This window comes from Miniopterus schreibersii (genome assembly GCF_964146895.1).
Source record: "Miniopterus schreibersii genome assembly, chromosome: 8".
In the NCBI taxonomy this organism is placed as follows: domain Eukaryota; kingdom Metazoa; phylum Chordata; class Mammalia; order Chiroptera; family Miniopteridae; genus Miniopterus; species Miniopterus schreibersii.
The window spans coordinates 64,504,776-64,519,323 of NC_138109.1; the positions used below are offsets into that span (position 1 = coordinate 64,504,776).

The following is a 14,548-nucleotide window of genomic DNA, read 5'->3' on the forward strand; positions in this document are numbered from 1 at the left end:
CTCTAGCCATTTGGTTGGGGTATTGAATAAAAAACTTTGACTTTAGCCCAAAGTAGATTATTACCTGTTTCTCATCTACATCATGTTTTCTTTCTAAGGCACAAAGTGTATATTCATTCATTCCTTTCTGCAGCTGTTTTTGAGTTCCCAGTATGCTAGGCACAGTGCCAGGGCTTGGAGACAGCCAGGCAGGAGAGGAAATAGCTCTGCAGGAGCACAGAAATGTGAGACCGGTGCCTGAGGAGGTCCCAGAAAGCCACCTCCCTGACCCTTACCACCCACATCCCTGTGTCACCAGGTCCTATCAGGTCAGCAGCCTGGCTGTCCCTAGGCTCCATCCACTGCTGTGCATGCCCACTGCCACCACACTGGGCCCCCACGTGTCTGCAGTTTCCCCAGCTGGCGCTCTCTTCTTCCACCCTGTCCCTTCTCCAGTCTGTGTTCTTTATAACCAACCAGTGAGGTTCTAGAATACCAAGCAGGTGATGAGCTGGACGGGCCTCATCTCTTGCCATCTCCATTTGCCGTTGTGCACTGCAGACAGCAGCAGTGCTGAGAAGTGTACAGTCTGCACGCTCGCTGGGTTAGTCCATGACTCGGTGCCTCTGCCTTGCTCATTCCGCTGATGAGAAGGATATTTATCACCCTCGTCTATGTGGAAAACTTTTACTTCTTTCTCCAAAACCCAGTTCAAAGATCACTGTTTTACAAAGCTTTCCCTGATGGCTGCCCGCTTTCACCCCCCCTCCCCTTCCTCCCCTTCCTCCGCCAGGCACTCACTGCATTTTGGACCTTGCACCTGGCTTTCAGTGGCTGGTGCTGTCCATTGCCTGTAAATCATACCCATCGCGACCCCGGTGCCTGGAGTGCTTGTAGCTGGCAGTCACAGGCTCTTCTGCTTTCATCAGTTGATTTGTACGTTTATCTAGTGTCATCTGTGTTTATTCTAAAACTAGTTTATTGCGGTTTGTACTTATGTGTAAGCGGATTATATATGAAAGGAGAGAACATGGTTTCTCTAAATCTAAGCTAGGTCCTTTGGAAAGTCACCAAAGCAAGTTGAATATATAATAGCTATTGAATTAAATGTGGGTGAACACGCTGCACGGATGTAGGGAAGGATTATAAAAATTAAGGGTCCTGTACTTGGATTGCTTTGCAAGCATCTTTACTTTCTTTCACCTTCTCAGTCCATGTTAGAGGAAATGGTCCAGTAGGTGGGGTTTATGTAAGAGAGAGATGCTGTCATTGAGCAGGTATACACTCCGGGGAGAGACTTTGGTCCTGCATCGAAAGGTTCATTTGTTCATCAGTCAGCAGACACTGATGGAGAGCCCCCTATATGGCAGGCACACTTATGAGACAGGAGTCAGCGAGCCTGGAGTGAACGTAGGGTGATCTAGTTCAAGTTTGTATAGGAGTTGATGTCAGCATGTCATTGTGTACTGGGCTGATCAGTGTTCCCCAAATTCGTGTCTAACCAGAACCTCAGAATATGTCCCTATTTGGAAACAGAATCTTTGCAGATGTAACTAGTTAAGATGACCCAGAGGATTAAGGGGGGCCCTGAATTCATTATGACTGGCGTCTCTGTAAGCAGTCCATGAGAGATGCAGAAACAGACACACTGGGGGAAGAAGGCCATGTGAGATGGAGGCAGAGCTAAAAGTGAGGCAGCAACAAGCCAGGAGCTCCAGGGACTGCTGTCAGCCAGCAGGAGCTAGGGAGAAGCACGGGACAGATTCTCCCTCACAGCCTCCAGAAGGAACCGATTCTGCCAGTGCCTTGATATCGGACTTGCAGCTTCCAGACTCCAGACAAGGTTTCTGGTTTTAACCCCCCCCAGTCTGCAGTAATCTGTTACGGCAGCTCTAGGAAACGGATACACATTGCTTTGTGATGGCACACACAATGTCAGGTGAGCTAACCGCGGTCCCTTCCTCCTGATCCCGCAGGTGAGAGCCCTGCTCCTGTCCACACCTCTCCCTGCTCTTGTCACACTGACGCCTCCACTGGTTTTATTCATAAAACCACAAACTCTTGAATGATTGTTACATCATTTTAGTCTAATCAGAATTGTGGGAAGTTACCAAAAGGAAAAACAGAGGGCATTCGTGGAAAACACTGATGTGTTTGTGACACGTTGTGGGTTTGGGGCCTGACGGCAGGGAAGGATGGGGACCAGTTCCTGTCACTGCCTTCCAGTCGCGGGGCCGTGATACGTTTCCTCACGTCGTGTTTGCTCCTTGTACTGAGAAATCTCTGCATCACCCACAAAACTGTAGAACGTTTGAACTAGGAAGGACTGTTGTTAGGAAAAGGGTACCAAAGAATGTCTTCCACCTGTAAACTGCGTGCAGTTTAGTTCTGTAATTACTGAGCGGCCATACTATCCAGTTCTTGATGGTATGTCTTTTTAAATTTTTTTATTTAAAAAATTTTTTTAATTTTAATTTTTTAAAAATTTATCTTTACTGTTGAAAGTATTACAGACGCCCCTTCCCCCCCTTTTTAGATTATAGGGCATTATTAAGCAGCATTTTCTTTCCCTACCACCATATGTGCACAGTGCCTCACTGACATAGATCCATCCTTTTGGATAACGTCAGTTAACATAAAGGGGGTGGTGCAGAGCAACCTGAATGGGCAAGATGCTTTAAATCGCAGCTTGTCGGTTAGATCCTTCACCAGTTTGTTCTCATTGTGAGCACGCAGGCAACCACAAGTGTTCCTTCACGGTGGAATTTAACAGTGTCATTTCTGTTTAAAAATCTTAGGGTTCTGTGAGGAGTAAAGGAGTGCTCTGAAGTTGAACCTGGCTCTTTAAAGCGGCCCGATGTGGCAGCTGCTCTCTCTTGATCACACGTACACACCTAAGTGCTTCGCGTACTTTATTACACCTGCAGAGTAAGAGCACAGACATGAATCGAATGGGATTGGATTCGATTAGTGTTTGTGTCAAACAATATATGTTTTTAATTTTGAGGAACACATAAACTTGCTGTACTTTAGATTATTCTGGTGCTTGAAATGTTATCATTCTGAAAGTAATCAGGTTTTCATGGGCCAGACTGATGTTAATGGTGAGGATAGCACACAAGGTACACTTTTCTTAGCCCTGCTAATCCAGTTTATGTCAATACGGGTAGCAGTGAATGTCCTCGTGCTTTCTCGGTGAATGTGGGCTGTTAAAGATGCCAGAGCATTTACTGTTCTTCTGCGGGAAGCTCAACAATGGCTGTAATAAGGCTGGTGCTTGATTCCTTTTAAGTTTGTGATTGTGAACTGATTCTTCTTTGTTGCTCACAGAAGGGTTTTCTTCTGAGGAAAGCAGCAACAAGAATCCCTTTTCTTTGCAGGGCAGGGCAGATTCAGGCAGACAATTGCTCTTCCACCATGCTGGCAATGTGAGTTGCCCATGTGTTTTTGAAAACATTATGAAAGGAGAACTCTTATACACTTCTCGTGGGAGTATAAACTGGCACAACTCTTTTGAATAGGCGATTTAGCCATGAATTTCAAGCAAGAATTTTTAAAAAGTTCATATCCTATAATAGGATAAATTCCCAGGAATTGAATTACCTTAAGGAAATCGGACTTATTCATAAGCACGTTCAGCTGTCGTCAGTAATACTGAAAAGTTGGAAGTGTCCTAAATGGTCCACAAGAGGTGAATGATTAAGTGATGGAACTAAAATGCATCCAGTGGAAATGATGTCCTCAAAGAGTATTTAGTGATACTGGAAAATGCTCACAGGATAATGGAAGATAAAAACCACAAAACAAATGCATGTGTTAAGATGTCATTTTTATGAATGTGGACATGCATAGAAAAAAGGCGGTGGAAGGAAATGATCAAAATGCTAAGACAGTGATTCTGTGTGTGGGGGGGTGCTTTATTGGCTATTTTAATAATTGTTTAATTCTTTTATGATTATAATAATGAGACACCCTAAGTGTTATTTAAATTTATTTGCAGGCATATTATGTATACATATCATGATGAACTATAGCCCACAGAAGTAGAACAATAGCCATTTGTGTTTCCCATTACCCTATTATGTTTCTTGTAACCCAAAACAGTGGTGTCACTTGCCTGCACTCCTGGTGGTGGAAGTCATTTGCCCTATTGTTCCATGGGAAATGTTTTCTTCTGTTTTGACATCTTGATCACTCTACCTGACCAGCCCCAGTATGTGCAAATAATTGTGTTCTCTGTAATGGAAAAAAGATTATTTGCAAAGAGATTTCAGTATTTGATTATTTCATGTTTCTCCATCAGGCTGCTGCCAGCTTTTCAATAATTAGCACAGTCACCTGGAATTTAATTTGGAAGACATGAGTTCCTAGGTTATACGAAGTTTATTTAGTGGGTTCCTGTTAAAATGGAGAACTGGTGATTTTGTTGTTGTTGAGTGCCAAAGTATAGAGATGAAATCTTTGAAAAGATGAATGGAAAAGGTGTAAGCCCATTCTGTTCGGATTGGCACTGGACGGTTCTAAACAGATACTGTGAACTCTGAACTGAGTCCAGAGGAGTTCCCGCTACCTTCAGGTGCAGCCCTAGGAAGCCCGATGGAGCTGTGTACGTTCTTTGCTGTGACTCCTGGAGTCCCCTGTTTTCTTCCACAACGTTGGCACAGTTGAAAGGCATTTGGGAGCATTCCACTAAAGCTGTAATGTCATTAACAGCCTTTTTAGTAAGTAATCCGGGGAGCAGGGGGTACAGGCAGGGCAGGACCAGCAGGGAGATGAGGGGGTCCTGCCTGAGCCTCCTCTGCCCTTCAGCTGCTGGGCCCAGGCTGTGGGTTGCACAGTTTCCATTGTGTCTTGGCACCTCTGGTTGTTGTGCCCACTGGCAGTCCCGGCCTAGGTTGCCCCTGATTGGAAGTTTCCCGTCCTTGTGTTCTCCCACTGTGCCAAACTTCTTGCTTGCCTGACTCCTTTCTTTCTTAGTATGTAAATATTACATGTGGATTTGTACTATAAACAAAGAAGTAATGCAAATATAAACTAACTAGAACATTTACTGTTCTTCGGGGGAAGCTCAACAATTGCTTGTGATAAAGCTGGTACTTGGTTCCTTTGAAATTTGGGATAGTGAGCTGATTCTTGTTTGTTGTTCACAGAAGGGTGCAAATCGAGTTTCTTCCGAGGGAAACAGGGTGACGAACTCTGTCATCTGTGTCTATGAGCTTCAACTTTATATCCCACATATGAGTGAGATCATATGGTTCTTAGCTATTTTCTAACGGACTTAATTGCACTTAGCATAATATTCTCAGGGTCCATCCACATCGTTGCAAATGGCAGTATTTCATTCTTTCTTATGGCTGAGTAGGGTTCCATTGTGTACCTGCACCACATCTTTACCCAGTCCTCTATCGCAGGACACTTGGGTTGTCTCCAGGTCTTGGCCACTGTGAATAATGCTACAGTGACCATAGAGGTGCCTGTATCTTTGTGAATAAATGTTTTCAGGTTTTTTGGGTAAATACCCAGGAGGAGGATTGCTGGGTCGTATGGTATCTGTAGTCTTAATTTTGCATCTAAAATGACCTGTTGGGGAAGATAAGATCCTTGAATGTCAGATCTGGCTTGATGTTGGCCAGCCAGGGGTGTGTACTGGTTGGCTCTTTTGATGACTATTTTATCTCATTGCTCCATCCTAGCTTTACCAGGACAGAGAACTTAACCACTTTAGGTTCAAAGATTAAGGTAAGACAGGTAGGTTTTATTGGACTATTGTTCAAAACTGAGTTTTATTTAAGGTTTTAAAGACAGGTTATTTTTTATTGGGAGTTGATATGGGAAATGGAAATAGATGAGTGGGTACCACTTCTAATAAATTGCCTAAAACCTGTATCAGGAGGCATTGATTTTGTGTGTGGGGAAGGGGAGGGAGAGGTGGATGCATTGTTCTGTCTTTATTTTTACTCTAAACACATCTCCAACTGCCTGTTTTCTTTTCATTTTCTTCTATATTTCCTTATCCAAATTCAACTAATCTTCAGTTCAGGAAGAAAAAAAATGGTGTTCTTTGGCTTTTCTTTGTTAATCGTGAAAAGAATTCATGGGACAAAAAAGAAGTGGCCCTACCTCAACCATGCTGCACTCAAACCTTGATTTCAGATTGGTGAGATGGTTCCCATGGATTCAAGTGCCTGGTGCCTGGTTCATGGCTGACGGGTGTGTACAAACCCAAGGGCGCAGGGCATCTCTTCAGGGGGTGGAAAATCTGAGTGCAGCTCCAGTTCTAAGGCCTCATTGTCTTGTTCTTTGGCTGCATCAAGGGGTCTTTTTATGTCCTTCCTGTGTTTGTAGTAGATGCTCGTGGATGCTGGATTTTGCATTTTTGCAAAAAAAAAAGAGGAAAGCATGAGTTCCAGCCACAGACCAACAAACATGGCTTAGATTATGCTATGTTTTGATTGGAATGCATCGCGGATGGTATTTGAATTTTATTTTAGTCACTTCACGAATTTGACTCTCCAATCTCAGTAACTGGTGCAGTCAAAGTTTGGCATCTCATCTACTCATAAGTTTAAATAAATTGATCAATGAAAATGTGTTGAGAGAGGACTTTCTCTGAGCAGAGCATATGGTGCTCTTCCTTACACCCGTGGAGAAGTAAGAATGTAGGAGGATTCTAAATTCATTTCTTTTAGTGAACAGGTTTTAGTTTGAGGATTTTTAGATCTGTTTTTTCAGAAGTCATCAGTCTGTTATTTATCAGTGATCACATGTGCAAGTTGTTTTTTTATTTAAGTTGCTAGAAACTTCTTCAGATGTTTAAAACAGAAGCAGTATATTGTGGAAAGTATTGTCCAGATGATGTGTAACAATATTTGATCCAGAGCTGCTGCTCCCCCCGCCCCCCAAAAGGGCCATTTTTTTTCTGAACAAGGACATCAAAATGGTTTTTACATAGACCCAGTGGTGCAGATTTCATAGTGAATAGTTGTTATTTATTGACATTGATCTAGATATTCAGCATTAGTCTGGGTTCTCTGAGAAGCAGATGCCAAGATAGGAACAGAAGTATGAGCTCTGTTGGGTGAAATGCCTGGGAGGGAAAATGGGGAGGCCACTGAATGACTGGGAGAGCCATCAGATGGAAAGGCATGTCTGACCTGAGATGAGAGGGGTACAGAAGGAAAAGAGGTCTTGGGCTGCAGTGCTGTTGTTCTAAGACAGTTTTGGCAAGTTCAATGGGAAGTCCTTGAGCTAAAATTTCCCAGGATAGAGGAGTATCACACCTTGTAGGGAGGGGCCTGCCTGGGACTGGAGTTGTGGGCTTCACACAGACAAGGTGGCAGAACCAGAGGGCACAGCTAGAGCCAGTCAGTTTTGCGACCAGAGATGCATTCTCATGGCCACTATGTATGTGAATATTAGACTACCAAATGCCTTGCTGAACATGTGTCTGATTATGGAATACATTAAATTGTACCCAGATAGTAGAAAATAAATGCTGTATTGCTATAGAGACAAAGTAGGCTAATTCCTTGAGACATTTTATGTCTTTGTTGATGTGTTTATTTTTTAGGCCCTTAAAAAAAATATATATACTTTAATGAATTAAATCAAATTTAGGAACTTACTTGGTTTGCAACTTGCATAGTCAACAGAGAGTGTGCCTTAAATTTTAAAGATTTTTGTACTAGGATTTGTGCAAGAAGACTGGGAGCTTAGGTCCTATTAATGATTCCTAGGACTTTCAATCTTGCAGGGGGGAAAAAGACAAAAAGGTTTTGGAAAGAAAACTGTACTGCTTTGAAAGTCACATTTGAAACTGCCTTGAACGTGATGCTGAAAGTGAATCCCTTTCAAGAAAAACAGCTCTCAGCATTGGTTAAACACGGGGTCAGAGGCCTTGCTGAATATCAAGTAGTGACCTCCAGAGTTATAATGGTCTATAAATGACCAACTTGATCTTAGAGAAAGCACTCATGTAGCCTTTATTTCTGGGACCCAAACCTCAGTGTTCTGGAAGAGCACTTATTTTTTTCAATCTAAAAGAGCATAGTCACATCAGTGTCACTGTGAGTGCATCTTGCTGCCTTCGAATGACCGCCTCAGTGGCTCCTTGTTTGCCACACCTCGCCCACCCCGGCGCCGGGCACAGGTGCCCTTCCCTTCCGCAGTCGGACTCTCTCTTCTCAGCCCCATTCACAACTTTCAGAAGCTTGTTTCAAGCGATGGCCATTGGCCACTGGGCTTTTGCAAATAAGATATAAGGTTGGGTGTAGGTGTTAAGATTTCAAAGTATATTTGTTGGTACTTTCTTGAAAATGCTTTATCTTGTTAGTTTGTATTGATAGTTTAAAATATTATATGCTTATTATGTTAAAAAGATGGAAAATGGGAATTGGAATGAGAGGAATTAAAGAGGAAAATGGACTCAGAGAGAACTGGCTAAGTGCAGTTGACGTACGTCACACTTGTGTCCATTCCGTCCTTCTGCACACCTGGGCGTGGCCCGAGCTCAGGGCACAGAGGCTGTGTGGCATTCCAGGGTCATTCCAAGGACGCTGCCATCGGACGTTGATCTAAGCCTCGGCGTTCCATGTAAATGAGGCATCAGCCCATAGGGATCAGAGACAGCAAATTCATTAAGAAGCCATAGAAGATCAGGAAACCAGGATAAACCAAGAAGGTTTGAAAGAAAGTATGGTAGTTAGAGCAGTGGGATTTTATCTTGTCTTGTTGGGCAAAAATAAAGTTACTACAAGTACTAAACTAAGGTGTGTTAAAAAAATTGCAGCCTTGCCTGGCCGGTGTGGCTCAATGGATTGAGCATTGTCCTGTGCACCAGGAGGTTGCTGGTTTGATTCCTGGTCAGGGCACATGCCCGGGTTAGGGGCTTTGATCCCCAGGAGGGGGCTTGCAGGAGGCAGCAGATTGATGGTTTTCTCTCATCGGTGTTTCTCCCTCCCTCTTCCTTTCTCTTTAAATCAATAAAGTATTTTTTAAAAATAAAAATAAATTAAAAATTACAGCTTTGATATACAATTCATATACCACACAGTTCACCCATTTAAAGTATACAATTCAGTGGTTTTTAGAGTATTTGCAGAGTAAATTTACAGAGTGCAGCCATTCATCACAATTAATTTTACAACATTTTCATTACCCTCAAAAGAAAACTGTGTGCATTAGCTATCACTCTTCATTTTCTCCCAATTCCCCCTGCCTAGGCAACCAGCAGTCTACTTCATTTCTCTGGATTTGCCTGTTTTGGACATTTCATATAAGTGAAATTATACAATATGTGCCTTTTGTGTCTGGCTTCTCTTACTTAGCATGTTTTCAAGGGCCATCCATGTTGTAGCATGTCAGTACTTTATTCTTTTTTATTGCTGAATAATATTCATACCATATTTTATTTATCCATTCATCAGTTGATGGACATTTGGGTTATTTCCTTTTGGGCTATTACGAAAAATGTTGCTCTGAACATGTGGGTACAAGTTTTTGTGTAGGCATATTTTTATTTCTCGTGGGAATATGCCTAGGAGCAGAATTGCTTGGTCATACGGTAACTCTGTTTAACCTTTTGAGATACTGCCAACTATTCATAAAGCAGCTGCACCTTTTGATATTCCCACAGCAATGTACAAAGGTTCCAGTTCTCCACCTCCTGGCTAACACCTGTTGTCTGCTTTTTGATTCCAGTCCTTTTATTGCTTGAGATTTGGTATCTCATTGTAGTTTTGATTTGCATTTCTCTTATAACTAATTACTCTTGAACGTCTCTTCATGTGCTTATTCACCATTTGTATATATTTTTTAGAGAAATGGCCATTCAGGTCCTTTGGCCATTTTTAAATTGGATTGTCTTTTAATTATTGGGTTGTAGGAGTTCTTTATAAATTCTAGTACAAGTCTTACGATATATGATTTTCACACATTTTCATGCATTCTATGAAATGCTTTTTCACTTTTTTGATGGTGTGTGTCATTTGAAATACAACATTTTAAAGTTTTAATTATATCCATTTAATCTATTTTTTTCTTTTGTTACTTGTGCTTTTGGTGTTATACCTAAGAAACTATTGCCTAATCTAAGGTCATGAAGATTTCTTCTAAGAGTTTTCTTCTAAGAGTTTTATAATTTTAGCTCTTACATTTAGATCTTTGACCCACTTTAATTACTTTTTGTATTCTTTTTATGTGGATATCTAGTTGTGCCATTACCATTTGTTGGAAGGACTGTGCTTTCTTCCATTGAATTATCTTGGCACCTTGTTGACATGGGTGGCGTTTCTTAGGCAAGTTTTAATTTGTTGGCTTTTTTTTCCATTGAGATCGGCGTTTTTTTGTTACTAAATGGTTTATTTATAGGTAGTTGCATTTTACAAATGTATCTTTTACTACGTGTGCAGGGAAGAAAAGCCTTTGATAGAATAAAGCATACTAGAACATATTACTATGGATGTATTTCATCCAGGTGGAGCCAGGGCCTTGGATTGGGTATCCTGAACCAGTCCTGCTTACACTTTCATGTGCATTCAGATTCCTTGGAGAAAGTACAGATTCTCGTTTTCTGGTTCTGGAATTGAGTGTGGGATTCTGCATTTCCAACGAGCTCCAGGACATGCTGTGGTGCTGGTCCTGGAACTTACGCTTTGAGTCATAGCTCTAGAGGGACTTGCTAGTGTGATCTGGTTCAGTGTTGTTATAGTTACTTATTGAAAGTGAGTCAGAAGGGAAATAAAAATTGCTTATTTTGAATTCAGTGTTTTTGTATTTTATTTAATAACCTTCAAGGTGAAAAACCACCATGTAGAGAAATAGAATAAAAGCTCCAGTGGCACTTTTGCTAATCTGGATTATTTTCTATCTTCCTTTTAGGCCTCTGATGATTGTCACTCAGAAGATCACAACCTTGGCATTCCAAGTTCATGATGGTGAGAAAAACAACACTCTTCCTCACTCTGAGTCCACCTGACATTTTTTATACTCTGTACACAGTCCCAGGTTTAGACAAGTGCTGGTCGATCTTGCTATATTTTGTCAAAAATGTGTAAGCCTCTTTAAGCATAGCTTTTAGCTTTCCCAGCTATTATTTACCATTTCCCTCCTGAATCTGTAGCCTCAATTTGCTGAAATATTTGCATTGAGAACAGTGGGCTTTTTGTTTACCTTGACAGTGTTTTAAATTTAACTTATGGTGCTCTCTGCCCTTCATTTCCAAATTTGTTAAGAAAAATGGTGTGTTTCTTTGGTTTAATCCCTGAGAAGCTCATGAGGTAATCAACAGTTAAACAGCATTGACTGATTAACCAGTTTTTAATGCTAGGTTTTTATTTGTTTGGTTTGGAAAATTATCTTATTATGTTAGCCTGACCCTCGAAAAAGCTGGGAGAAAAGTCTTCTGTTTGTATAAAAACTGAACATTTTCTTTACTGAGGCACTTTCTCAAAATGGCCAGAAAATGTGATTTCCATTCTTAAAAAACAGGGTTCCAGGGAAGGAAATGGCACTTCCACTGGGTGGAAGATGGGCATAAGCGATGCCAGGTGCAGTTAGTAAAAGTATATTCTGAGGATTTGTACCTCTCTGGGAACCGCTTTCTGATGGCTGAAACTTCTTTATGTGCTGACAGGTTGAGAAGATGGACAGTTTCCTCTATCTTGTTTTTTCTTAAAGCTTGAAAACTAATTTCCTTTTGACCCTGTGTGTTTCTCATTCATACTTAGTGACTTAGTCATTCTGTAGCAAACTAGGTAATTTTATACCAAGGATGGAGTCTTTCTAGGGCAGGGTGGGGACCGTCCGACCCTCGGGCCATATACGGCCTGCAAAATCATTTGGTCTGGTCCTGCCAAGGCCTCACCGAAGAGAAGCAGTTCCAGCCATCACATTAGGGATGAGTTAATTAAATGTTTGACCAAATATAGCAGGCTAATTTTTAATTTGATAATTTTGTATGTCCCTTGAATGATCTTATAAATATCCAAATGGCTCTTGGCAGAAAAAAAGTTCCCTACCCCTGTTCTAGGGTGACAGCTGCCCTGGTTTGCCCAGAACTGAGAGGTTTCCCAAGATGTGAGACTTTTTGTGCCCAAACTGACAAAGTCCTGGGCAAACCAGGTTGAGTTAGCCAACATTTTTGTACCTGAAAATCCACTTGGTAGCGGTTAGAGACTAACGTCAGCAACGTAAATCAGTAGCTAAAATCAATTTAATTTCTGGGATTGCCAGATTTGTACTATTTGATGAGGTCTTAAAAGAGTATGGTGTTTTTTGTTGTTTTTTTTAACTTTGCTTCTTGTGTTTTTTTGTGTTTTTTATGTAAGTCTTTTGCCTGAATTTACTTTTGTAAGCATTCTCAGTTTACTTGATTTTCTGGAACAACCCTTACATGCAGAAAAATGTTTATTTGCCTTTGTCTTTTTTTCTTGTGTGTGGAGGAAAGAAGTAAATTCTGGAACCACTCTCTCTTCTCTTAGGCATGGTTTTGAGTTGCCTTTATGATTGGTCACCGTGTCAGTCTTTGCTGCTTGACTACCTCGTGCTTATGAGAGGACCCTTCAGTTTCTTTGACACAAAGTTAACATACATTTTATGAGAAGCACAAGTGTGATTTGGTTGGGAGTTTTTCTGGCATGGTTGAGTTTTAAAAGAAGTACAACCTCCTGTTAATTCTTTTGTGTTTTCCCTGCATTCAGGGTTATGCTTCCTGTGTTTTGGGAGAGGAAAGTCCCTATTTCTTTCCTCATTATATTCCACACCCATGCTCTCAGCTTGTACCAGGTGTCTGCACCCCGCATATCAGAGAGGTATTTATGCTAGTGTAGCTGCAAAGGCAGGCTTATTTCTCTCATGTAGCAACACACATATACAGCTTGGTAAGGAGTGTAGGAGGTGTGGAGGGTTCTCTGGGATTCGTGTCATAGCATGGGAATCAACTTGAAGTAACCCCTGAATTTCCGCCGCCTCATAAGGACCTGTAGAGACTCTCCTTATACATGGACTTATGGGTAGTGTTTTCATCCAGGGCATTTAAAAAAATGGAAAATTTTGATTTATGAAACAATAATCACTTTTTTCAAATGAGTTTTATAAGCCTCTTTTAAGATTAATTATCTACTTCATGTCAAACATTTCTTCATTTTTTCTTTCTCCTAGGACTAGGTCGAAGAGCTGAAGACTTGTCTGCTGAGCAACATCGACTTGCCATAAAGTAAGTTAACAATGGCTTCTTGAGTGCTTTGTATGTCAGTATCTAGAAATCTTCTATTTTTAAATACTCACCCGAGGATGTGTTTTTTATTGATTTTAGAGAGAGAGAAACATTGATCAGTTGCCTCCCATATGCACTATGACCTAGGTATGTGCCCTGACCCGGAATCTAATCCAGCCAACTGAGCCACCTGGCCTGGAGAGACCTTCATTTTTTAAATATTTGCAAATGAGCTCCATTATGTGGATGTAATATTGTTTATTTAATGAATCTGCTATTGGTTGACACTTGGATGTTTACCAGTCTCTGGCTTTTGCAAATGGTAATGATGAATAACCCTGTCCATAGGTATTTCATATGGGTTTGGGTAGAGCTGTAGGATAGATTCCCAGAAGTGGGATTGCTGGACCAAAGTGTAAATGGATCTGTAATTTTGTTTGTTTTGCAGGATTCTCCTTCACTGGGGTTGCTATTGCCTATTCCAGAATTATTTTTATTGGGCATGTGTCTCAGGGTCCTCAAGAAACAGTTATCAGTACACATCAGTATGATTAAATACCAGCATGAAAAAAGATAGGAAGTAAAGCTGGAGAGAGAAATAGGTGGCTGGGGATAGAGGGAAGGAAGAAGGCTGAAGGTGGACTTCGGCCAGTGTTGATGCTAGTACAAAGGAGGTGGGTGTTGGAGAGGGAGGGAGGCTATGCAAAGTATGAAAATAGAAATGACGTGGGGTAACATATTGGGAATGGCGGTGCAGCCCTGGCCAAGAGTTCCTACTAGAGAGTAGTAGGAGATAACTGGGAAAAGTGAGAGGGTCCCAGGTGGTAAGGAGATTAAGTGCCTCATTCATTAAGAATTTGGGACTCAGAACCAATGGAGAATCATTGGAAGAGTCTAATGAGTCAAGTTCTTTGCTAAGCATTTTGGGAGTGTAAATGCTCTAGGCATAACCCCAGTGACCGGTCACTAATGGCATTTTAGGAAGCCTTTCCCCACAATTCCATCCTGTTAGAAGAGCATGCCCCTTCAGATGCCATTAAAACACTACACAGAATGGCCCTTACAGGATTTTTCTCCTGCCGCGACCCTTGTCTGTTGACCTTGTGCCTGAATGCCAGAGCAGGCAAGAGACTGTTACAGCGGTAGTTTTGTATGGCTTCTTCAAGTGGAAACTGGTCCCACCCATCATTTGTTTTGCATTAATTTTGGTAGTCGGGAGGGAGTTTTCCTATTTGAAAGCATCTCAGTTAACTAACAGTAGTTCTGGTTCTCGCTGCCTTATGTTTACTACTTTCATTTTCTCCTGTCGATGGCTAAGTTTGATGAGAAAGCATTTCCCAGCCTGAGTTGCCTTTG

The 14,548-nt window shown here is 41.4% G+C and overlaps 1 protein-coding gene across 2 annotated transcripts in view; it reads left to right on the forward strand.

Moving 5' to 3' along the window:
• Positions 1 to 14,548, forward strand: part of MBOAT1 (membrane bound glycerophospholipid O-acyltransferase 1) — an 80,697-nt gene that overhangs the window by 44,799 nt on the left and 21,350 nt on the right. For both annotated transcript variants that reach the window (XM_081145182.1, XM_081145183.1), the window contains exons 5-6: positions 10,858 to 10,913; positions 13,138 to 13,192. In XM_081145182.1, coding sequence (XP_081001308.1) covers positions 10,858 to 10,913; positions 13,138 to 13,192 — 111 coding nt within the window. The remainder of the gene's footprint in view (positions 1 to 10,857; positions 10,914 to 13,137; positions 13,193 to 14,548) is intronic.